The 26,594-nt window shown below is 41.4% G+C and overlaps 1 protein-coding gene across 1 annotated transcript in view; it reads right to left on the reverse strand.

The window, feature by feature from the left end:
• MNAT1 (MNAT1 component of CDK activating kinase) overlaps window positions 1-26,594 on the reverse strand; it is a 116,886-nt gene that overhangs the window by 32,318 nt on the left and 57,974 nt on the right. The window contains exon 7 of the mRNA XM_058831107.1: window positions 2,113-2,234. Coding sequence (XP_058687090.1) covers window positions 2,113-2,234 — 122 coding nt within the window. The remainder of the gene's footprint in view (window positions 1-2,112; window positions 2,235-26,594) is intronic.

Here is a 26,594-nt window from a genome sequence, read left to right on the forward strand (position 1 = left end):
ATGAAGTTATTAAGAGGAAAATGAAAAGAGGGAGAAAATAAAATTTAAAAAAAAAAAGAAAAAATAAAAACAACTAAATACATTCAGAATCATAGAATGGTTTGGGTTGGAAGGGACCTTAAAGACCATGTAGTTCCAACCCCCCTGCAATGGGTAGGGATGCCACCCACTAGGCCAGGTGGCTCAAAGCTCCCATCCAGCCTGGCCTTTAATAAGTGCAAATGAACAGGAAACTAAAAATCTTTAGCTGCAGAGGTTTACATTGTGCCCAGCTCTTCTGCCTGAGCCAGGCAGCTGTATGCAGCTGCCTGAAAAGCCCCAAAGCAGGGACAGAGGCACATTAGTTAAGCATTCATCATCAACAGGAAATGCGCATGAGTTCATATAAACACAGAAACACAAATATATAAAGCAACAGCCCTGCACGGTTTAAGGTATTTCAGACACCCCATGGAATAGGGTTAGAGCTGTACTGGCTGGGAAGCCACAGCATGGATATATTTGTTTTGGAATGGCAAACAGCCTCGGGACTCAGAACTCTCTTCTGGTGGGCACCACCAACCCACCCAGCCAGCCGTGAGCTCTCCTTGCTGCCGCAGCCACCCCGCAGCCCTCAGCTCCTGCAGCACCTCCAGAGCCAAGCCCAACAAGCCTGGCCATTCCTGCTCACAGGAGGAAAATGGCACATTTAAATGTGTCTCCAAGGAAAGAGCAGGCACTGTTAGCAAACCCTGCTCTGAATCCACTCCCACGTGGATGCTGCAGCACAACTGCAGGGTTTAAAGGGTTTTGTTCTGCAGAGTGTTGAGCTGCCTCAGAGTCAGTGCCACTGCATGCAATGGACACAGTGACAGTGCTCCTGATGGATTTGGACACCAGCACTCATGGGGCAAAGGGAATCCTCCCTGCACAAGCCATCTTTTTCTTGTTTGTGACGAGGCTGAGGGGGCCTCCAAGCCCCCCTCACACTGGAGCTCCCTCACAGCTGTGCTCCATCCAAACAGGTGGTGAAGGCTGAAGCAGGCTCTGCCCAAGTTTAAACTCCTAATTAATACTTGGTCACAGAAGCTTGATACCAGATCAGAACACAAAAACAGTAAAAATGGAGACAGCCCCAATTCCAGACAACCTTCAGTTTTCTGAAGCACCATTAGGTTGCTTATTTACCTTACTAAATCTACCTACCTCTGTCATTTCCTGGATGAGAGACAACTTCTCCCATGGCAGTGAACTGGATGGGATTCCTGTTTGGATTGCAGTGGTCTCCGAAACTGCACGCTAAATTGCTTCAACTTTCTTCAGCACTTTGTGGCTTCAGTTTTCCCAGATTGCACAGCCAAACATAAACTGTTATTTTTTAAACTCTTTCTTGCCTTGCCAGCCTGCACATTCATTCTGCCACACAGTTTTCCAGGCACTGGAAGTGCTGATGACCTTGAGGGTCAGGCCATGATGAGCTGAGTGACACTCCCCCAGTAACTACAGCTTTCAGGTGGTATCTAAGCTACAAACACCTCTCTAGAGAGCAGACACATCACTTTTGGACTTCCTAACTTCCCTTTCCCAGGCACAGAAGGCTCCCAAGCTCCCTTCCAAACCTGGCTGCACACCACGATGCCGCCAAGCTGCTGGACCAACCCTGCATTATATTTTTTGACAAAGTTAAGCTCTGTGCTTCATTTCTCACAAACACAGTTTGCCTGTAGACAGCAGCCGACAAGTAAATCTACCCTTTTCCATGGCAAACAGCCCAACTTTAATATTTTTACTGGCTTACAGCTGGGTAAATTAAGCCCCAGATTTTTATTTATTTATTTTTTAATACCGTGCAACTGAAAATGAACAGCTACTTCACTATGACTGCCAAGGACAACCTTAAAAACACTAATGCAATCCAGTCCAGCTCTCAATAGATCTATAAAGGCAAGAGGACCAAAAATTTCAGCTTATCCACCCAAACAAAATGTTGGTTGGGCAGGAAGTCTAATACTTCATTAAGATCCCTAAAATAAAAAATAAAAATAAAAAAAAAGATCCCTGGCAATCTGAAGATGGTAACAATACCAGCTATAATGCCAGGAAATGGGAATTAAAATGCACTCATTTACTTACCCCAGCCTTCCCAACATTTCAGGCTCTGGAACTTGTGGTCCATATGTCTCCACTTGCAGAGGCTGATATTCATACAAAGTTTCCTCTAACTTCTGAATGGGAGCTAATGAAATATGCTGACCCTGTTGAGAAAAAGGGAGAAAAAAAAGGGGGAAAAAAAAAAAAGTAAATATTTCTACGTAAGGCATATGGGTCAAGGATTTGTTTTGACTTTTCTTTTATATGCAATAGAAGAACAAGCATTAACTTGGTCCAGACAAACATCTTCCCACTAAGAACACACTGTTCACTGTATCACTCACTTCTTCATGATTTACATTTTTTTACTGGGACCTACAGATTGGAAGTGATGTTTCATCAGCTGTAACTGTTTGGAGAAGAAGGAAGGGGGGAAGCTTTATTCAGGGCAAGTTTACCATTAGAGAGTACAGCTGCTTCCAGTGTCACTAGCAAAATTATTATTAGGCACTAATTTCATTTATCTGAAGTACTATCAAACAAATGTCTCTGAACAACCCTACTTCATTCTGTAATCAATGATTTCCTGAAAGCCCTAATTAGAAAGGGAAGCCACTTTCCTTTCTCTCCACAGGCTCTGTAAGCTCCCATATATAATGGCTCTCAAGATAGACTTTTACAGAGCAATACAATTAATTCATTCAGCAAATTCCCATTTGTTTCATAACTAAAAATACAAAAAGACACAAACATTAAGCTTTCACTCCAGATGGTACTTTTGCAAGCCCTTCAGACCACTGAGAAGCAGCGAGACATTTCCACATCCCTCCCCTCCAAGTCCCTATCACTCGGAGCTCTCACAAAACAGGAGACTTGTGGCTGGGAAGGAGGGGGTCAGGAGGATATGAGATAGAGCCAAAGTTAACAGATGTTGCTGCGTGACATTCTACACTGATTTGTTGATCTTTCACACAGTTTCAATTTTCTACTGTATTCTATGGTGCTCACAAAAATTAGCAGCAGCAGCAAAAAGACAGAGCGCCGTGAGCTGCCCCAAAACAGCCTGGCTTTCCCTGTAGAAATTGAGCTTCCCATCTGCAGAATGCAGGAATTTAGCAAAGTAGTAGTATTGTTTTTGTAGACATTTTGTCTGAAACAGGAGATGGGAAGCTTTCCACGGTGTAATGCTGTGTATAACCCTGGCTCCCACTGGTGATCACTTGCTGAGCTGAGCTTCCCTGGGGCCGCTCCTTCGAGCATCTACTCCCTCAAGTGGAAAATACAGGCTCCTAATGTGGGACACTGGGTTAAAATTAACTAAAGAAGGGAATGAAAAAGTCTGTAGAAGGGGAAAGCTGTTAATTAAATTTGTGGTTGAAGACAGTGACCTTTCTGAATTTGGAGCAGAGATATTTTTGTTTAGGGAGTTGCAGAAAATAGCTAAGAAAACTGAAGACGTAAGTCCTTGAGAAGTGTTATCGTGGATCTAAGCCGATCCCTACGGAAATATCAGCAGCTCAAGTTTTCCATTGAAACAGCCCTGTGTGTGTGATGAAAACAGAGAGTTTTAGGCTTTTTCTGCACCACCTGGGGGACTGGAGAGGCTGCTGCTGACACTGGTATGGGGACAGTGTCCTGGAGATGAGATGTGAAGGAAGTTCTCCAGTCAGCCATGCACCACTCCAACTCTCATGGTCAGCACATTTATTTCAGGGCTACAAACTATTGCTGCAACATTAAAAGAAGGCTACTACACATTTTAAAAAAAGTAGGAAAAGAAGGATTAAAAATTCAGCTTTAATCACACTTTATAATATTTTAGGACATAAAAGCAGGGATTTCTATTTTCCTAGAAGTTGTCAATTTACAATCTACTCAAGTTAATTAAAATATAATATTTTGTAGCTACATTTATGTGGGCCTCTTACACCCATTGCAAGAGGTTAATGCTTAAATAAGACTCCCAGATTTGAATTTTTAGCAACATCTTTGTCTCTAACCAAATCAAATGGAAAGTCATACCAATGTTTTACATGCGTACAACCTCATCTGGTGAGTGAAGAGTCTCACTCTTTCCAAATCCAAATTTTGTTCCAGCCATAGAAAAGAAATTTCAGTTTTGGGCAAAAATCAAAACCATGGTAAATACTTTGGGAAATTAGCTCTGTGTAGAAAAAGGGAGAATCTCAGATTGCAGGCGCCCCATCCCTTGGGGACACCACCAGAACAGCTGCTCAGTGTCAGCAGAGATGCCACTGGTGCCTTCCTGACACTTTGTTAATGAGAGTGACTTCTGCCAGCATTGGCCAAGAGACACGGGAAGGCTCCTGACACATGGACTGGGCTCATCACTGCTCTCCTTGCCCACCACCATCTATCCTGCTACAGATGTCCACCTCTGGAAGCTCCTGGGAGGACAGGTTGAAAATGTTTCATATGTCTTCCCCTCTTTGTGGGGTTCCCAAGGTGCCTGAGGTCATAGGGGATCATGATGGTCGTTATCTCTCAGATGACCGAGCAGGAACTGTAAGGGAGCTGCCCATGAGTGGTGGGAAGGCTGACTGGTGAGCACCCCAGGGGTGTGGGGGGGTACACAGGTCATGGGGAAGCACCTTTCTGTGTGGAATTGTGTCACCAACTCACTGTGGTGTCCTGGAGAGCAGCAGAAAGTCAGAAGAGGAGCTGCATTATAGAAACTGTCCACCCTTGAGCTGGTCTGACATCATGTCCAGCACAGACCAGGACATTCTGTGTTCCTGTATGAAGCCAAAGGACTGGCAGTTCAGCCAAAATACCTTTTTTTGAAAGGCATCCAATCTAGACTTATTTCAGATCACAGAGGTACAGGCACATCCCCCTAGGTAAGTTGTTGCAATAGTTAATTACCTTCACCATTAAATAGTGGCAGTTCATTTCTGGTTCATCAGATTGACTCTCTCCTATGTCCTTCTCACCTCCCTCATGGGTCAAGGTGCAAGTATTAGGAACCAGGATGTACTTTTGCATGGCAAAACAACTGCACTGGTTTGTGTGCAGCCAGCAGATCTGCACCTCAAGGAGATTATGCAGCTGTATGAGACAGCTCATTTGTTTTCATTTCCCAAAATCACAACTTTAGCTGACAGGCTTTGGCAACGTGGATTACATTCCATTTAGCAATGGGTAAAAAGCCCCACGATCAGCTGCTGTTCCTGCCCTATGGCTGTCTGGCCTTTAGGCTCCTGAGCTTACAGACTTTCAAACTGTTTAGCCCTGCACAGGTTAGTGAGGTCCCACAACTGGGTATGGCCCAGACTGGTGCAAAAGGCTGGGATGCAAACCAAAACCATTGCCTTTCCTGTTTCCACTGCTGTTAGGATAAGCTGACTCACAAAAAAACCTTGTTGAAGTTAAAAGGCTCAATTTGACCACTATTATCTCAGTTAAAAGCCATTTGACCAGAAGCATCCCACTTTTGTCTCTCTGTCCCAAGTGGTCCCTAACCACTTCATAACAGACTGGTAATAAAAGGGAAGCTGCTGTGTGACTTTAGAGACACCACAACAGACAATAACTGTTACTTTGGACTTACACAGCACTTTTACAGATCCAAAACCCATTTCTAATCTATGAGGTAAGACTTTTAAATTTCCTGTATTCCACCTAGACAGTCAGCCTTACCTCTTTCCAGCATTAGAAAGCATTTATCAGCATGCTCAAACCAAAATGAAAGCAGTGGGGCCAAGGTCCTGCTTCTGCATTGCTTTCTCCTGACAAACCTAAAATCTGATGTGGTCATGGGTAAGTATTTCTAATTCCCCTTGGATACTGTAATGTTTGTGTAAAAGAAGCTGACAGTATCCAAATGAAGACAGAAAAGGCTTCCAAGAACACAGACAACACTTTTTCCGGCCTCCTCTCCCTCCCACCCCAATCTTTGCGGCATACGAGTGTTTTCCCTGGATTATTTTAGGCACCGGAGCAGTCTATTACATATTGGAATGTATGGAACCACAAAACATGCTGCTAATTAGGAGGAAGGCATTTGCTTATCCTTAGGACTTTGTTTATATAAAAGCCTGCACAGCAATGGATTTGTGAGCAACTGACATTCTATTCATGTGCTGTATGGGTTCAGATGAGAGACATACAGGATTAAATTGGGAGGGAGGTTGAATAATGTCTTTGTATTAGAAGTAAAACTGACTGGCTGATAGACTGTTTGAGACAGCTCTCAGCTGAAAAAGAAACAAAAGCAGTGGCCAGTTTTGGTTTCAGATTGTGATACAACATGGCATTGATAAAAGAAAAGCCGTGGATTACACACAAAGAACTGCCCTTGCAGTAACAAGGAGTTTACTTTAAACAAAAACAGCTCTCTTTCAGGAACAATCATGGCTGTTAGAACATCAAAATTCTGGTGTATCAGTGCACCTTTCACACAGGTTTGGGGAGGGAGTCTTGGCAGATGCCAGCTACATCAGTATTTGCCTGCTAGCAGAAAGAGGTTATTTTAGCACAGAGTACAGAAATATCAGCCCAAGTTGCAGCATTCACATTTCTTCCCATCCTACCCTCTTCTCCCTATACCTGTGTCCAAAATGACACTGCCTTCCTTCACCTCCTTCCCTCGGGAGCAAAAAGAAACAACTGACAGCCCTCCTAGAAATCTTTCAAGAGCTGAGAAGGAGGAGAAAGGAGACTGACACCAAAAATGCACTAGTAGGGGAAAGAGGAGGAACAGCTATGCCACAAAAACATCTCCAGGCAAGAGACAGAAGCCAGAGACTGGGGTCAGTAAAACTTGTCCAGACAAGGCAAGTTTCTGTACTAGCAGCAGCTGGACTAGCTGCTGGAGCCAATCTTTTTGCTTTTTTAATTTCTCTCTTCTTAGGAACTTACTGAGCTCTGCTATCACCCCACTTCCACAGCACACACCAGAGGACAGAAACAGCGACATTCACACTAAGTCTCATTAAGTCAGTTTGCAGCAGTGTTATTTTTATTTAACCCTTTTCACTGTAAGGTCACTCTCCTGAGCCTGGTGAAAGGAGACAAGGAGGAACCAATGGCTGTGGGATGCCAGGACATGATGCTGCTAAAACACATCCCCAGCACTGCTTCCATTGTACATGGCAGGACAGAGAGGTTAACAAAGCCCCTTTTAAACACACCATCATCTGAGCGTGCAATTACCCAAATGCTTTCAAGTGAACATCAAAACAAAACTATAAATTCCATTAGTTTTTCAGTATAAGCACTCTTAGGAAATTATTTTACTGTTAAACTCGTAACAATTCAGGTTAACACAATTTCTTACAGATATCAATGCAAATATCTTCAGCAATGTGTTGTGAGCCACAAGCTGGGTTGTTGTGGGTTTTTTCTCCCCCTCCAATTTCCACCCTTTCAATTCACTATTGACAAATCCACGTCAGCAATGCTAATGTGGCTTTCTGATTCTGATTAACTATTTTGACTACAGTAATACTCAGGAAAAGGAGAATGAAACTGATAGATTTGGAGGGCTCAGTTAATATTATTTTAACCTTTACACTCTCTGTCTTCCACAGTCTTTTAAAATAAACACAAAGTATGTCAAACTAAAATGCATAATTCTATTCATTGGTCTAAAATTCCTGTGCCAGTGAAGCTTTTTCAAAGACTTAAATATCAACTGTTCACTCTCTGCTCTTGAAAAAGCAACAACAAATTTAATTTATTTACTTGATTATGAAAAGTAAAAGATTATGAGGATATCTCAGAAGCGAAACTGAAAGAACAAATGATCTGACAGAAAGCTACAGAACCAACATTAAGATTTTCTGTTGATCTCAAAACCAAAATCTGACCACAAATGGCAAGATCAGAGACACAAGATTATCAACCCCCCTTCTCTGTGTGGTAGATGATTTCAGATGCCTAATAACAATCTCCCTAAATTTAGACCTTTTTTTTTTCCCTCCACAGTAACTTTGATTTTCAAATACCAAAACAGATTTAAAAGATGTGCTTTCTTTAGGAATGACAGAAATAAGCCAGGAGATCACTGAACAGCACTGAAGAAGCTATTAACAAAGACAGTCAGATATATGCAATTTGTTCCACAAACAGGTACCTGGGAAATTAACCATGGAATAACATGGGTTAAATCACACCATTAGTTCTACTTTCCTCCAAAATTTTCCTTTACAACTTTCTGACATAACTAATTACCTGACCAGACTTATCTTTAAGCTGCTGCCAAAAAGCCCCATTTCTCTAATCTCCCAGAAGAAAGCCTGTGTCCATCTAACAAGCCGAAATACAATTCTGCTGGGTCAGAGCCAGAGCAGGATTTAGTGCCTGCTCTCTCCACAGAAAAGCCCGGTGCCCTTTCCTCATGCCCATGGAGTGCAGAGCCTGCTTGGGGCTGTCCTCTCCAGCACTGCCTGCTGCAGCCCAGGCAGGATTCAGGGGATAGTCTGGATGTTTGCTGCAACAAGTCACTCTCTTGTTTTCAGCAGAGACCCTGGAGTTCTGGCAGGATCTGTCAAGCTTTCCTCAAAATCCCCACCACTGTTTAAAGGATAGCCCAGTACACAAGACAGCACTATTTTAGGGAAAATAAAGAACTAAATAACAACATCATTTTCATGTCACTAACAAGCCCACGGGTCACACTCCTGGTTTTCAGCACTGGTTTTTCAATTTTGCTCCCAACTCTGTCTCAGCTCCTAAGAAATTAGTTCTGTGCATGGCTCAATTGCTTCTGCTCCTTTTGCTCTGTCCCTAGGGCTTCTACCCTGCACTTGGTGCCTGTCTGGCCACCTTCAGCTGGACTGAAGAGCCATGCCATGAGCTGGGGGCCACTTGGACACCCTGGGAATGCCAGCTGCATTTGCAAACCCTCACTATCATCTCATGTATTTTTTTTTTCCTACAGCGACTTTTACAGGGCTCTATGTAGCCCTTCTCAGGGTACAGCTGCAGGTTCTTCCCATTTTCAGAGAAATGTTTAATTGTACAGGTGACCTAAAGTTCATGTTCTGATCAGTTTGTTTTACCAGTCCTCAGTGTGCTATGTTGGTAATACAGCACTAAACGGAACTGAACAAACTTTCGTTGCATCTCTACCATCAGACTTCTGGAGCCTTGGTCATTTTGGTTTGGCTATCAACAAAGCACAGTATCAACTATCAACAATAGGCAGTCTAATTACAGGATTTAAGGCTTTAATATAACATTGTTTTAAATACACACATTAAAGACCTAATTTTTCAAGGGGCATGAAGAAGAAATAAATGACAAATGCCACTTTGTGTATCATGAACACTGAGAGAGGGACAGACACAGCAGTGGAGGTCAGAGCACAAAGCATCGCTCATCATCCAGCAACAACTGCCTGAGTCTCTGCACAAGTGAATCTATGGTGCTCCTACTTTGCTGAACTAAAGCTGTGTGTTACACTGATATGATCTCCCTATTATGCAAGAAAATTATCCAGGATTTCCTGAAGAACAGTGGAAACTGTAAAAACCAGCTGCTGTGTTGGAAGAACAGCAGCTAATAAAGAACCATACATCACTGTACTCCACTATCTGCTCCTTCCTGGGATTCTCTAAAGCAGCTTCCCCCATCCAAACAGCCACAGCTCCACAATACTGTTTTTGAGGAATGCAAAGTCTGATGGATGATTTTAAAAGAAAAACTGCTTAAAGTAACAAAGCCAAACAGAAAGCTGACCTCAGACTGTAGAAGATGAGAAATTCTGCATGTATGGAAGTCAGAGCCATATTCCCTGTTTTACTCAGCATCCAGCCTAGACCCAGATAAATGGTGGTAAAGATGCAGAAGATCACATTCAGTATGGATTATGTCTGTCTGATAAAGGGAAGAAATAAAGTGAGATTCCTTGAATAGCTAGATTTTAAGGAGGGACTGCTAAAGGTTGATGATTGTCTGGCAAGAGAAAGCAAGGAAGTTTTTATAGCAACAGAGACAAAAAAAAAAAGAATAAAATATTAAGAAAAGGACAATAAAGGCAGATGAAAGGAAAAGCATGAATAGAATAGAAAAACAGGAAGGGTGAATTATTAGAAACAGGCAAAAAGATAAAAAGAAGGAATTTAGAAAAACTCAAGCCAAAAGTTAAAAAACTAAGAAAGTATCAGACATTAGCAGTACGTGATACACCTTCACAATATTTGTAGGCTGTATTTATTACAACATTTTAAATGAAAACTGAAAACTGTTAGCAATGTATTTAGAAATTATTACTTAGAGTAAAAGTGGTTTATTTCTAGCCTTTTTCCATTTCCACGCAGGGCACACAAGTAAGTGTGAACCAACTATTCCAGGGCAGGAGGGAACCCACTGCAAACATAACACACACTTCATGGCACTGCTTTGAAAATGCACATTAATTCTCTCAAACTAAACAAAAAAAAACTCCCTAGAGCAGAAGAAACTGCATTTTTAATCTGCACAAAATTTACTCTTTTGTCCTTCCAGAGAGGTTCAGTTTCTTTCCATGCAAGTTTCCATCTGTGTTTTAAGTGGGTATAACAAAACAAGGCTTCAATCTGAACCACAGACACATGACAGCTTTTCAAGTTGTGTGTACTTACTTCCCATGGCACTTGAATTTTATCTGTCCTTTTTCACAGAACTTCACAGGACCCAGAAGCCTATTTGTAAGCCTTACCTGATCCTGAGAGAGGTGCAAAAAGTCCTCCTACGAACCAACTACCGTGGCTTGCTGCATTGCCCTGGTTTCAGTGGCTACAGCTTCCTAACTCCTTGAAACACAACCAGAAATATCTAAGGCATCTTTAACACAAAGAAAAAGGAATGGTTCCTGCCATGAAAAATCTACAATCTTAGAGAAAACAGAAGCTGACAGCAAAAAGCAAGAAAATTGCATGACGATTTCACTCAGTCCCTGAAAAACTGTATTTATCTGTTTACAAAATAAAGAGATGCCTCATCTCTTTTATCTTGTTCACTGGCTCTGCTGTGAATCCTTTTGCTAAAACACTTGCATTCAAATTTTAAAAAAGCAAGAGTTGCCACGGATTCTGAAAGAGGAGACTGCTGCGAAAGCAACTGCAGCACAAACATCACATTTCGAGCAAGTTGGAGAGGCTGCCTGAGCGTTTCCTGCTATAGGCTTGCAACAGTTTTGCCTTAAAAACAACACTTCCATTGTAAAAGGGAAGACTCCTGTATGTTCTGGCACAAGAACTGGAAGAAGACACATCAGCAGAGTGCCCTGACATTTATTAATATCCAACAGGGGAAAGCCACTGCTCAAAGGCAGCGTGCTGGGGATCAGGGATTGCACTGACATCCCATGCCATGGCCACTGGCTGCTGCTTGGGAAACACAAACAAGTTGCAATCCCAGAGAAAAGGAAGCTCCAAGAACAAGCATTAAGAACATTTGTTAATCAAAGGACTAATCATATAGGAAGGTCTTAATTTCTTTGAATTTCACATATTATTTCCAATCAGTAAAATATGTACCAGGCTCTCCACAGATGATGCAAATGCTTACCCTGGCTCAGGGCAGCTGCTGCCTTGAGAAACAAACCAACATAAGCTGATCATTTGAATCCCCTTAAAATTTTTAGTATTGGACCAAATAAAGCACAGTAGATCTTGCTACACAGCTTTATAAGCCATGCTGAACATCTTTGTGCACTCACAAACTATAATTTAATTAACTTTACCTGTAAGCTTGGGGAAGGGGGAAGGGCGCACGAGGGGGAAAGAAAAGAAAAGAAAATACAAACTCCTTTCCTCCTAAATTCTGAAAATTGTTCAGGGTCCAAATCCCTATACAAGAAGTAATAAAAATAGTTTGGTTTCTGGTAGCAATAACAAAAATGAGGGCAAGATTAATTCTTACACTTTTATGGCAAACAATCTAAAGCAGATGTTTGAGAATAAAAGTGAGATGTCAAAGTAGTTAAAAAGTGCTTTTCAAACTCAAACACAACAAGACAACTTACAGCTTTATGTGCTTATATAAAACTCTAAATCATCTCAATCAGCTTCCACCCTTCACCCTTCTCTAGTCTATGAAGCTTCACAATTACCAAAAATGTTATATTCAAGTCTAAACCACCAGAGATCGGTGTCTCCTGAACAAAAGCACATGCAAGTGAGCTTTGCTGATTAGAGATCAGCTCCTGAATCTAGGACCTTATGAAGAGAAATAGGTTTCCATGGATTGTATATCCAGGATCTCTGGAATAAAGTCCCTGTTTTCTAGACACAGAGCACACTGTAAAGGTACCTAAAAAAAGTTTAGACTGTATCTACATTTCTGCTAGAAAAATGCAGCTTTGAGACAGAGATCAAACTTCACATTCTAAGGTCAAAATCAACATAAGCATTCCTCAGAATCAGACTTCAAATGGATATTTGAAGTTATCCGTACTTTCTTGTTTGCAAGTTCAAAGAATTGCTGATCATAAAGCAAATTTTAAGATATTAAATCCTTCAAGTAGAGACTTCACAAAAGACAATGTGTGTATGCAGGAGAATTGAGTCCCTCCACATGTAACACGGCAGAAGCCTGTGGAAAGCTACCCTAAGCACACCCTTTTCCAATGAAACTGCCCTTTATTGTGAACACTGTGTTAACTTAAAACACCGTTCACTTAAATGTGCTTTCCAAAAGGCCTCAAGCAGGACGATACTGATTTAAATAAAGAAAATTAGGCAAGTTTTTGCACTCGAGCTTCCCACACAACAAGGATTTGCCAAGCCTTTCCAGCCTAATCAGCGCTACAATCGCCCGGGTGTATAAAGAGACTGACTCAGCGCACACAAACACTTCCAGACTCACCAGCAAGAGGTGATTTTTTGGCTGATGACAGCAAACTGCCTCCTAAGCTGGCCAGCCCCAGTGTCCATCTACCTGGAAGCCATCCATCCAGCCAGCCACACTGGGCTACTGTGCATCTGCATCGCTGCTCCACTTCATTCCATGAAACACAAACCCGGCGCTACAGCCATCGCAGTAACTGATACCGTATCACTCAAGTCAATGGGAGCAAATCAGAAACTCTACACTACATATGAATAATAATAGGTTTTTGTGTTTCCTTTCCCAAGTGCTGACACTTTGGAAGGTTATTTTCCCCACCACCACCATGGCTGGACTATAACCACATTAATTTCAGCGTGCCAAGGCAAGCTGTTCAAGAAGCTTTCACGGCACATTTGGCTTTATAATCCAGGGTGGGGTTTTGGGGGGTTGTTTTCAATTGTCCAAGGTTTGACAAGAAAAAGAAAATTAAGTTTAAGATGTATAACTCTGTGGAAAATTATATTTTCAGCAAAAGATGGCAAGCTTTAAAAAAAGGTTTAACAAACAAATTTAAATCACCCTTTAAATCACCAGCAGCCTAAATAACTTGGCCCTAGCTCCGGACATAAACTTTTATCAATGGTAGTTGACTGAGAAAACCATGTTTTCTCCTTCAGTTTCACATTAATCTCAGGGCACAGCTAAAACATGACACTTCATCAACTTTTTTCTCCCACATCTCCTGTTCACAGCCGTTGTTGTGTTGGCTGAAGCATTTATTGTCAGGACAGGGAGCACTGACCAAGAGGAACTACTACAAGGAACAAAAGCCTGCCAGAGCCTAAAGCAGCTCACCTAACCCCCAGCCCAGCTACTCCAGCAGCTGCACTGGTCTGTTCCAGGGTATTAGCACAAGTAGGGAGCTGCAGTGACTGTTTGCTATCAAGTCAAAGAAATTCAGACTTTGTTTAATCTTTTCTATCTCAGATCTAGACCAATACTAAGAGGCAGCCCTCAAGCGCTACAAAGAGCATTCTATAATTTATACAATAGTTAAGTCACAGCAAACTAGCAGCCTGGCCAGTATTATGATTCACTGGCTGTACCTACATTTGCTTCTGTAAAGGGTTACAGTTTGCTTTTAATTATTCATAATGTTCTACAATGTACTTGGATGCATATACTGTAAATACACACAGCAGTTTGAGTAAAATAAACACACCTCAGTAATTAGCTGATTGCAGTGCACACATAGGGCCATTTTTAATGAGATGCTCTTTGTGTGCATGGAGGTTTCTGTTCTGTGTACACACAGATACACCCAGATGCAAATAATCCAGGAGCTGCAAATAATCCACATGAGCTAAACACTTTTAAAGACTATCATAGAATGTTTGCACAACTCTGTAATGCCCCAATCATGCACATTTGCACACGGAATTTATTTAGAGGCATGTCAAGCTAAAAAATTTATTTGCCATCAGAAAATTTTATCATACTCCTACCTGGGGCTTAGACCCAGATTTCAGCAAAATTGATTCAGCTTAGAAAACCACCCAGCTCTGAGCACACAAAGAGCCACTCGAAGCCAAAGGAGCAGACACATTCCGATTACTTCGTCTGGATCGTGGCCTACAAGTCCAGTCCAACAAAGCCAAGCAAGCCTAAACCTGATGGCGTAAACTGAGCCCATCCGCTGCGCTGCAATTACCTATGGCAATAAACACCACGCTCTAGGAAGCAGAGGCTTGCACAAACAGGCCTCCAGAGGAACAAGCAGCACCCTCACAAGCCCAGCCTCCACTCCTCGTCCTTGCAAGGACTGCTCCAACAGCTGGGAAGTCGAGCAGGTTGTACCCAGGTATTAAACACCAGCGGGTGCCACTGCACAGATCCACCACGAAACACGGATGGGCCCTAAGGACTGAACATGGACAGAGCTGAGAGTTAAACCAAGAGGAAAACAGGCTTGCTTCATTTCAAAGCACATGCTGAAGGGTTTTCTGGGTCAAAGCCAGAGTGATCCATATCTTATGAGATCAAGCACCTCCGTCAGGCTTGTATCAAAAATTTATATGACTATTTCAGCGATACCATTAGCCCACAAGGGTAGACTTTAGCTCAGTACCTGAGGTGCGTGCAGCCAGATGAATTTTACCAGGCTAATCCACATGCCTGATGCATTTCCAAAGCAAAAACCTACCAGTATTGGTGTGAGGTTTTTCTACCAATTTAAATGGATGTTTGACCATCGCTTTCTTAACGAAGGTGTGCATCAGAAGACTAATACAATATTATTAGGATAGATTTTAAGAAGTGTATCTGGCTTCCAAGTAATATCTTAAGATTAGTTATTTATTATATAAATCACCTTAAGTTCATTATCTGGACCCCAATCCCATGGGCCAAACAAGTTGAGAAAATAGCCCCACTAGGACTATTAGGACTATACTTAATGGGGTCCATTACCCATACCAGATAGATCAAACCTCTTTAAAAAGTTAACCTACAGAGAAAGTTTCCAAATTTCTCTAGTCATGCACTTAAAACTTTAAAAGGAAGAGAGTAAGGAACTATAAATCATGCAGACACACATATTTAGATATCTGTATAATTTTTAAAAGTGGACTAGAATTCTAAGAAACAGCTTACTGCAGTAAGTGTTGAATTGTCCATAATCATGTTGGTGTCTTTTTAGAATAATTCTTATCTTAGAATTTAACACTTCTCTTCTTAATTAAAAAAAAAATTTGTAAAATGCACTGCAGACAAACCACAATCCCTGTAAACTGATGTTCAGGGGCATCACTTTATTCATGGGGTACACCTCATCTTATCAATACAACACAAGAAAACTTGCTTTCTTTCCAAATGCACACCATATTTCTCTAATCTGTGCATTTACCAAACTGCATAAACAGAGAACTGGTAGTTTGATGCAATCAGCACAGTGCCATTTAAAGCACAGCACATCACAGCACCCTTAAGTCTTTTTGGAAATACCTCTGCTGCTCAGCAGCACCAGCTTTCCACCAGTTGCTGCTCCACATGCTATTGCCAATCAGCTGCATTTGCTGTAGCGCATTCCAAAGTTTACTAATTAATCTCTGCACTAAACCCCAGTGATGGCTGGTTGCCATTTGAAATGATCATCATCTTTTATTTAAAGACATAGCAACCGTATGGCCAAACTCAGACCTTATTTGTAAAAAAGAGGTGTGCCAAATTTCAGGTAATTAAATCCAGTATCATTGTGGTTTTTTTTTTTAACCTGGACAGAGGCAATTATTAATGATTTGAGGATGTTTATATTAGACACATTCAGTTATTTCAATGTTAACTGTAAGGAAATGGGCACACTCTTGCTTTCTGAGCTCAGAGCCACATTCAGCAGAGGGTACAAGACACAAACTACGACAAAAGAGACCATTTATTTCTTGCAAAACAGCCTACATGCTTTGAAGCTGTGTGTTTTAAGGATTCCAGCTTATTGCTACATTTCAGATGAGGTTTTAAACAGTGGTTTCAGGCAGTCCAACCTCTCACACCATTGTTCCAGGCTGCTCCCATTCAGCAGTGCGTACTGGCTCCGTGACCTTCACAATGACCTCTACAAAAGCAGTTGTGCATTTCACTGTGGTGTAAATCCTCACAGACAAGTCGAACCTGTTCTTTTTGGCATCCAGCCCTTCAGATGAATACTCTGCAGAGATTTATTATGAAAGGGGAATGAAGGGGCATTATTGCACAACATTCATCCCTCACATACAGCTAAGTTCTATCTCTTACAACTTCTGAAGACTTTTAAATAAACAGATTGTCTTAATTACACAAATCCCTCTTGCCTCTCACCAATTTTCTGTAATTAAAATTTGCTATTGTTTACAAAAAAGGTAGACATGCCCAGGAAAACGCATGTGTGTGAAGGTGTTTTACATTATTATTAATAAGTAATATTCATACTTCCTGTTACTCTACACAAGGGATTAGTGTTTCCTAGCATACCATTCACTTACAACACTGAAGTATTATTCCACATTGTAGAAACACACATTGCCCTAAAAGGGTCCATTAATTATTTTTTAATGCCATGAAGTTGCTGCAGGATATTAGACTGTCTCCATAAGAAATACACTCCTACGGTAAAATGATGAATGATGGAGTTTGCAGGTTTTTAATTAGATTTCAGAGCAGTAAGAATTTACAAAGTTATTCTCCACGGCCTTAGCTTAATACTTTGTGTGACCTTATGCAAATAATTAAAAAGAGATTCAAGATTCCATTAATCAGAAAATATAAAAGCATAAAAGAATACTGAAAGGGGTAGATTTTATAAACTCAGTGAGTCCACCAAAGTGGTCAGAGTAGTAACCCTCATTCACATCATCCACACTCCTTCAGGTTTTCCAATTGATCCTTCAGCAAAACATGTGCTGCTAAGGAAGGGGGAAACCATAACAATAAAAACACCCAGCCTAAGTTGCATTGATATTCCAATCCAAAAATCATGTTCCAACTAGCTACAGTCTCTTGGCATTAACCACAACTGAAGCATTTTGACTGAAGCTCACATTCCCTGATCCAGATCTCGGAGTTCCCCTCAAAAGCTCCCTCCCACCACTGTCAGCTGTCGTGGCCAGTTGACAATGCACACACACATCCCTTCCACTGCACAAAGAAAGACCTGCTGTGTGTGTCTCTCCCTGCCACCCACCAGCCATGGCAGGTAGGGGTTCTCTATCCCCTTCCTCAAAGTGTCAGCTGCTCATTGCTCAGCTTTCCAGCTTCCTCTTCTGCCAGCAAAACCAAAAACGACAGAATGCACAACAGCAAAAACTTCCCTGTGCAAAAAATGTAAGAAAACACAGTCTCCTCCCACCTTTCCCAGGTTCAGACTGCACTTTCACAGCTCCAGAGCTGCAGACAGAAGTTTCTCCAAACAGAACATGCAGTAGTGGTTCTTACTGTCTAAATTCACTTTCCTCTGTAGGTCCACCTCCACCAGAGTCCACTCCTTCATTTCTAAGTCTGAGGCTACCAGTGAGATGGACTGAAAACAACAGAAGGTGAGCCAGCACAGTCCTTAGAGTGCTGAATTTAACAACAAAGTATCTGCAGTTCTAAAGGAGCTTTCTTCCTTCAGTATTTTTTGAAAAGCTGCAGTTGCTATGTACTTTGCCTCTTCATAAATAAACCAAATAAAAACTTAAGTACAGCTACATTTATGCTTTGCTCTTCATAACAAACAGAATAACCCTGTTCCTCCCAATATATCATTCAGGATATAAAAAAATAAAATCGAAAGATTTTTCAATTAGATGATAGAGAGACAATGCCAACATTACACTGGGCACCTACAGCTCAAATTGGTTACAATTTAAAAGAAACAAACAGCTGAAAGGGTACAACACTCTTCAAGAATATTTATATTACTTTAAAAGTGACACATCTGTTTAATTTTGTATTTCAAATGCACTTAACTATCCAGACACAAAACAGGCTAAAAATTAGCACAAAGCAAATGCTGTACACAACACTAGCAATGAAACTAAACTGACACAACATTAAGTTTTAATAGAAATTGCACCTTGAGGATTGGGATGGGGGGTTTTACCCCATATTCCAGACAGATTTTAGAAGTGGCTGATACGAGATAAATTCTTGGCCTAAACCTGTTTAGGTTTCAGATTCTATCTAAATAGAATCAATTTAGATAGAATCTGAAACCTAAACAGCTTCAGATTCAATGTGGCATCATCCCATCAAGTGGCAGATTAAGGTGCATAAGTGAAACCAAATGGGTAAAGTCAAAAAAAGGATGAAACTCACATTGCAATCTACCTTCTCCCATTAGCTCTCAAGCCAAGCCCTCTTTTTCTTCCCCATAACAAAAGAAAATCCTAATCATGTTTTCTTGTAAACAACCATGAAGGGGAATGCTTGGTATGCAGGCAAGGCCAAGATAGTGCCACCCCTTCAGAAAGGCAGAAAATTCTTCAAATATTTACTAATCGATTCTTCCAACTTTGCTTGTCTGAACCCAAAGGACTATCACAGGGAGCCATTACAAACTGGAATCTGTGTGGCTTTTTTGCTTTACGCCAGCCATGTAGCACAGGTACCAAACACAGGTACCAAACACAGGTACCAAACACAGGTACCAAACACAGGTACCAAACACAGGTACCAAACACAGGTAGCCCCAGCCCCAGAGTGCCTAAGGATGGTGAGGATGAGGTGGCCACATCCCACCCCTTCAGATCTGTCAGCACTTCCCCACAGCCCAGAGCAGCAGCTCCTGGTCACTGGAGCACTGTCTCTGACTGACTTGCAGAGGATCACGTTTCTGTGCTCTCTCTATGCCTTTGAGAAGGGAATGATGCTCTATTTATTTATGCCTCTCTTTCAAGAGATGAAACAGGAGAATGGGCCTCAGACCTAAATATATATATATATATACGCTGCTTTCCTCCTGTGAACAGCCCTCACTTTTAACTTGTTCCTCCCTCCAAACTACTTACCTTTCCAAAGTCCTCCAATTCCACATGCACCACCTTTAAATGCACCAGCTGTGTCCTGCAGGATCTACCTCACTTGCCCAGAATAATACAAGGATCATTATTCTTACACAAAACCACCATTTCATTTTCTACTAATCATGGCAAATGTTGCAAGTTCCAGTCTCCTGGCCCCCATCCAGCTAATTTAGATAGATGGTTCCACATGTGCTCTCTGTCCTTCCATTTCCTGCCCATACCACGGCACACATTTGTCTAAGTGAGTCAAAGCAGCTTTCTCTGTAGTCACAATATTCTTTAGTACTTTATATTTTAAAAAAGAAGCCTGCATAAAACACAGCCTATTACCATGCTATTACTGACTTTGTAAGAGACAGAAGATTTTACTGCTTTGCAACACATTCTGCTGAACTATAATGGGTCCCAAGCTACACTTGAGCCTTGCATTTCCCCCAAATACAGAAGTTATCTGTGCAGCAACTGTGTTCAGGCAAAGCAAAACAATCAACTAAACTAGTCAACTCTCTACTTCAGTATACTCCACTATCCATGTTTTTTGCCCTTAAAATAAAAACAAACTCAAAATATTAAGAGGAATGAGGATAAGCCAGACTTTCAGAGACCACAGCACTTCTTCATTAAGGTAATTTGTTTCCTTACTAGTCAATGCTGTTAATATTCCTTTCCAGAGACAATCACTACACATATATGGGGACATCCACCTTTTGATGTCCAACATCAACTGCCTCAAACAATATTCCTTCTTCTCATCCTCTGCACCTGAACAAACATTTTTAAGGAAAATTACTTTTGAAGTCTCCCTACAAAACATTGTCTCTTTGATCCAACTATCTTTCTTCAAGTACCCTAGGATGATACAGATGCACCTTGGATGGCAATGGTGACTGTTGAAAACTAGAGCCCTCAAGAGCTCCTTTCAAATACATCTTAACTCTTAAATGAATTTTTGATTTACAAATGTGCCCTATGAAAGCTCAAAATTTGAATTCTCAAGACCCTGTAGCAAACATTCATCTATTTGCTGTGTGCACTTACACAAGAGCTAAAGTGCAGAAAAGGTGATACATGCACAAATGTGCAGCACAGCCCCAACCAACACGCTGATGACTTTTTATTTTGTAAGAAATCAATATATTAGTAATTAATTTATCAGTAAGGCTGATAATTATATTTTAAAAAAAAACAAAACTGAAGATGCTGCAGGAAACAAGTCCTGCCTGTTCGCTCCTGCCTACAGCCAGAACCGTGGTTAGCACATGTGTGTGGGTGTCACATTGGGAGCCACACAAGTGCACACACACCACCCCAGCTGACCTTAGAGAACAGGATTCTTACACAGGAACTGATTATGATGGATGAGTACCAGAATCCCCAAGTCCCCAAATCTTTCTATCACAGAACTCTCCTCTAATTCCCAAGTTTGTGCAGAAACCACTCAGGCTAGAAACTCCCATCCTACTCACACCCACCCTTCTGCCAAATCTGGCCCAAATCTCCCCCCTCAGAGTGATGCTGCCACGTCCCCACATGTTCTCCCTAAAGCACCTCAACATCCAAGTCCCCACATCCTCCTCTATCCATCTCCTCTGCTGCCTTGTGCTTCCCCACCCCCAGCAGCCCTGATTCCATGGCTGCAGCACAGCTCCATTGCTGCTGCCAGCACTTGTTACTGATTGCCCTGCCATATTTCTTCCAGAAACTGCCTCCCACTATGAACATCCCTCGTCCTCCTCTTGGCTCTCCTTGTATGACCAAGTATGCCAAGAATTTCAGAAAAGCCAGTTGTAGGCTGTGCTTACCCAAAATTTGTCTGAAGGTGGCCCTGAGAACCAGGAAGGAAGAAAATAGAGGCATACAGGAGATCCTTTAACTGTGCTGCAAGATCAACACACTCCACATCAACAAATAGATCCTAATTCATTGAGAAATGTAATAACCAGGACTGAAACCAGGCTGTGAGCTAAGTCTGTACACATGTGCCTTAACAGACAAGTCTCTCAAAGCAAGACAAACAGACACAGCCCAAGTGAGTGTTGACCCAGAGGAATCTGCAAAGCCATTATCCCTGCTCTGCTATTCCAGGTCACCAGTGTTCCTCCAGGTACACAACAGAGAGGATGAAGGAATGACACAGAACTGCTTTGATCAGCAGCAACAGAAGAAAGGATTAGATGACGACATGTGATGTCCTCACAGATGGGGACAACTGCTAAGAAACAAAAAAAGGATCATGGCAGAAAGGTCACACATACTTCTGTGTATGCACATATACAAATGTACTATAGCTTCCCTAAATGGCTTCAAATACTTCATTGATTTTACTACAGTTCTCTAAATGTTCTTGCTGCTCTCTTTAAAAGAATTTTCCTCTTTAAAAAGTCTTCAACTGAATGTCATTTCACATCCAGTCTGTAAGAGTGGAGACAGTCTACCAAACATTTGCAGAAGAAATCAATGTTTTTATTGTTAAATGACAATTAAGGTGCCTGAACTATTTTTTTATTTTTAAGACCTAAATTCTAAAATATTTAGTTCTGTCAAGTCTACTTTACATAGTCAACTTCAAGGACATAAGAAGCTCCTACAAAGAGGTAGAGAACAGCCTACTTTTGGCATGCACCTAGGGAGAAAGTGAGCTTGTATCAGGTCAAGGAAACACAGTGAATTTCCAATAAAATGCAAGGGCAGGAAGCGCTACCAGAGGCTGCCAGGAGAATGCAGAGCCCCCATCTCCAGTGGTCCTTCAGAACAGGTTAGAACAGGTCCCTGCCATGAAGTACCCCTGGCTCTGCCTCATGGCAAGGGGAAGGACCCCATGACCTCTCAAGACCTCCAACCAGCACCATGATTATACAATTTCACAAGTACCCACTGCAATATTGGCACCACAGCTTCTCTTCTTATTAATTTTTCTTCCATTATTTAAAATTCCACCCTTACAGAGGAACTTTGTCCACTCACATTTTTTTATCATCTATATCAAGACAATGTTTATACTCACAATTTTGAACAAGTTATTTCTTTCTGCTTCACTCCAGCATTACTTTCTTATGCCTTTACTTTTAAACAGTGCATCAAACAGCACTGTTTAACAACATTTTGCATTTAAAGTGTGGTTCAATAACTTTGCTACACTCATTTAGCACAGACTCTAATATTTAATGTTTATGATGTTTGCGACTCTTGGCCAAAGTACAGCATCAAAAGAGCATGTATGCACTGAATTGTATCTTGTTAAAAAGAACAGCAGCACTGAATAAAGTTATATTGGAACAATCTATAAATGTGTTTACATTATATGAATGATTTGCTGTTCCTTCACAAGGCATGTAGGAAGTCAGCACTTCTCAAATGTGTAAAGTATTTCCATGTGCTTAAAGCACGATCTTTCCAAAACAAACAATGATTGAGAAATTTTTTATTATTCTTTATTTCCCTGCCAGCTGTTTTTTTGGACTCTCCTCTCAGCCACCTTCTTTCTTTCAGTCAGATCTCTCCTTATTGCTCACAGTAACACCTACTCAAGCAAAGGTACATTCAGAGCTGTAAGACTCAGAAACAGGAGGATCTCAGGCTGATGTGAATGGCATTTTCTTTAGATTACTCTACAACGTGTCTTTGTGCTATCTTAGCTCGTGGCAGGTCTGGCTGCTGCTTGGGATGGAATCTGGGGATCCTACATTAGAGCCTGAAGCCCATTCCTGCTGTCCTGTCTCAGTGCCTGCTCCCATACAGGCAAGAAGGCAAATGACAACCTGGCTGATGTCTTCCAGCAGCCTCCTTCTCTCTGTGAGCCTTTTCATGGGACCAAGAATATGCTGCATGTCACACAGGTGTCCTCTGAAAACTGATGGGGAAGAGTCAGGCATGCAAGTAAGCTCTTGGACAACTCCAAAAATCAAGCAGGACACTAAAAATCACAAGCAAAACAAAACAAAACGAAAACCCAAACCAATCCAAACAAAAAAACCCACAACAAAGAAACAACACATCAAAAAAAATTAAAAAAATAAAATTAGAAAACTTCCTAACCCTAAGAACAGCTCAATTCCAAAAAGTTACAGCTAATGCATAGATCTGCTCCACTGCTGGCCACAGACACTTTAACTAGCAAGCACATTGGTCATGCCATTCACTCCTGTACAATTAACACTGTTGGCACTATTTCATTTACTAAATTCCAGTCATTACAGCTGTGCAAACTTATGGGTCTAATTTGTATTTATACTAATATGTGTACATAAACATGTGCTGCTTTAGCCATGTAAAGGAGCCTTAAAGCAAATGAACAAATATTATTTTAACAGAGCAGTATCAGAGCCCAACCATAAAAAAGAATCAAGTCAAGCAGTTCTGATTATGTCTGTCCACCAAACAGCTTAATTTCAACTACAGCATATTTCCTAAGGCATTCCAAACTAAAATCCTGCAGAGAACTATGGGGAGACGTAGCACTGCATTTTCAAAATACAGTCTCCTTTTCCAAGGGCATTACTGTGTAAATGAAGGGAGGGGAAATAACAAATACTGTCATTTACTTTGCTTTTTTTCTTCCAGAAACATTTCTTACCAACATAAGGAACAAAATTCATTAAGTCAACATCATGTGCTGAATGTTTATGCACTTTGATATAACAGTAATTACTTAGTAAGGCCAGAACCCAATTAATGTTTTAGACTTCAGTCCATGGGCTGGAGTGCACAGGAAGCATTCTGATGATAGATCACTTAAATAAAGTTTATCTGGCATACACTTCAAAACCAGAGTTCAGAAACTCAAAGCACAGTTCGGCATGTATGTGCTTGACTCTTAACAAAACATCTTTATTTAAACAGAGGGCTACAGATTTAGTATGACAAATGTATTTACTGCTGCTAATCATTCTCCATCAAGCTACTCGGAAGTTGCAGTCATATTGTATTTATAAACTTATGAGATTTAAGGGAACAGTAGGTGGGTCACAGGACTGTGGACCACTTTTTAAATCCAGAATGTCAGTCCTAACCTGAATTATATCACCCAGCATGTTTGATGTTCCTCAGTTTATATATTTGAATTCTATATCCATGTATTGCCAGAAATGGTAGAGATCCAGCAGCCACAATTTATTTTTCCTCTCTTCCTTTCAAAAATAGTATCCTTCTTAGCAAATCAATGCTCATTGTTAAAAGCAAGACACTGTTACTGATGACAAAAATTCAATGCTAAAGCAATATGCAATATACACTCTGACTAGGAATCAGGAAATGGTGCTTAGCAACTGCAGAATCCCACTTGTCCCAGGGCTACGAGCACCCCCTGTGAATCTCTGCTCCAGGGAAGCTGCTTGGCAGGAACACGGCTTCCCTGAGCACCTCCATCCAGAGACACTCTGGAAAGTGTTGTGACTCCCCTGACTGGGGCATTTGGGTTTCCTCTGGAAAGGGATTCTGCTTCGTGGCATTGACACTGAGCCCAGAGAGTCTGAGCTGGCACCACACACAGACACAGAGATACAGAATGCTCAGTGCCACTGGAACGTTTACCTTTATGTGCATGTTGTCTAAACAAATATGTCTTTCCCAAAAGGATCTATATGCCTAAACACACTAGTTATTTCTGAAAATAGGTGGTGTGATTTTGCTGTGATTCTAAACACCAAGAGTTGCACAGAGGGAAATATTCCACCCAGCTGTAAAAGAGAAATGTGCATGGTATGAGCCAAAAGAAGATTAAAAACAAAATACCAATTAAATTCAAACTGGCATTCATCTCAAAGAAATCAATTCCATCTGAAGAGTTTCAGTCTGAAGATAGACCAGCTGAGCTAACAGTGAAGGAAGCCCTGATTGCTTTATTTTACAACTTGAAGTAAAAAGTAAAAGCACCCAAAAAAACCCACCACAACCCGCCCCCCCCAAAACACACCAACCAAAACCAGCACACCAACCAACCAAACCAGTGCAGTAAGAACTGGCAGAGTAAGGACCCCTCAGGAGCTGCAGCCTAAACCACGGTGTGACATGCACCTCACCTACCTCAGAGTACCTGGCATTTGTCTAAGCAACTTTGAAGGAGCTCAATTGATTAAAAAGGTATTTTGACAGACTTTTTTGGGATTTTGGATAATTGCTCCATGAGCTATAAAAGAAGCAGACTGAAAAACAGGAGCAGCCGCTGAGCAGTTGTTTGCACAGGAAGCAATATTGCAGGAAAAGGCAATAATAAAGAACAGTTAATTTGACCTGAGCTGATGAGGTCAATGTTTTAAAAGAAATAGCTCCACATAAAGTAAAATAAGAAGGTTATTTCCCATCAGAATAATGCTGCAAGTGTAACACTGCACAAAATCTCTTCCTTGACACTTGTTATGAGCAGCTTAGTGGTAACACACATTCCTGAGGTGTCCTAGACATCCTGTGTCTGACACAAATCCATTCCTCTGAAATATTGGTTCTATGACTGCTCCCTCCTGCAAGGTCTGGCTGCTCCAGGCTGCACACTGCTCTCCCCATCATCCAGCTACTAATAACCTGAAACTGCAAGAACTGGAATAAATCTGGGCAATATTCAGAGCCACAAAGTTAAATATAACACTGCTGCTGTGATTTGGACAGGGAAGCAGTAGCTGGAGCAGATATTTCACTCTTAATTCGCTGCCATTCAGGGGTGCTGTTGACAGGAGATGGAGCCCAGCTCAGCGGAAGAGCCACGAGCTTAGGAATTCAGTAGGGCTGGATCCTATTCCTTCTTCCTCCACTGCCCTGCTGTCTAATCCTGGGTGAGAACATCCCCTCCGGGCATCTGGTTCCCCTCCCTCCCTGACACATCTATTTAAACTGCAAATTCACTGGGGTAGGGACCATCTTGGTAATGATAAAGCCATGTACAGCACCCTGCACTAATAGTTCTATTAATAAATATTCCCACTGCTATTAAGTAATAAAATAAAAATGATGTTATGAATTGGAAGGTCATTGATGCATTACATTAATTCTGAGGTATCTGGGTATAAAATGCAAGGCAAACTCTCCCAAGCAGAAGCAAGCTGGGGGACACCTATGTTGTTTTCCAGCATTTTTGGGCTATACAATTAGAGGTAATTGAGTTTTTAACTGCATGAGATTACTCCAAGAATACCATCACTGGAGGCTAAGTGTCCTGGGAAGCTGGAGGAAGGGAGAAAAGAAACATTACAGAGTTGGAAGGAACAGAAAAGGGACAGA

Source organism: Poecile atricapillus, chromosome 1 (genome assembly GCF_030490865.1).
Source record: "Poecile atricapillus isolate bPoeAtr1 chromosome 1, bPoeAtr1.hap1, whole genome shotgun sequence".
NCBI classification, from domain to species: Eukaryota; Metazoa; Chordata; class Aves; order Passeriformes; family Paridae; genus Poecile; species Poecile atricapillus.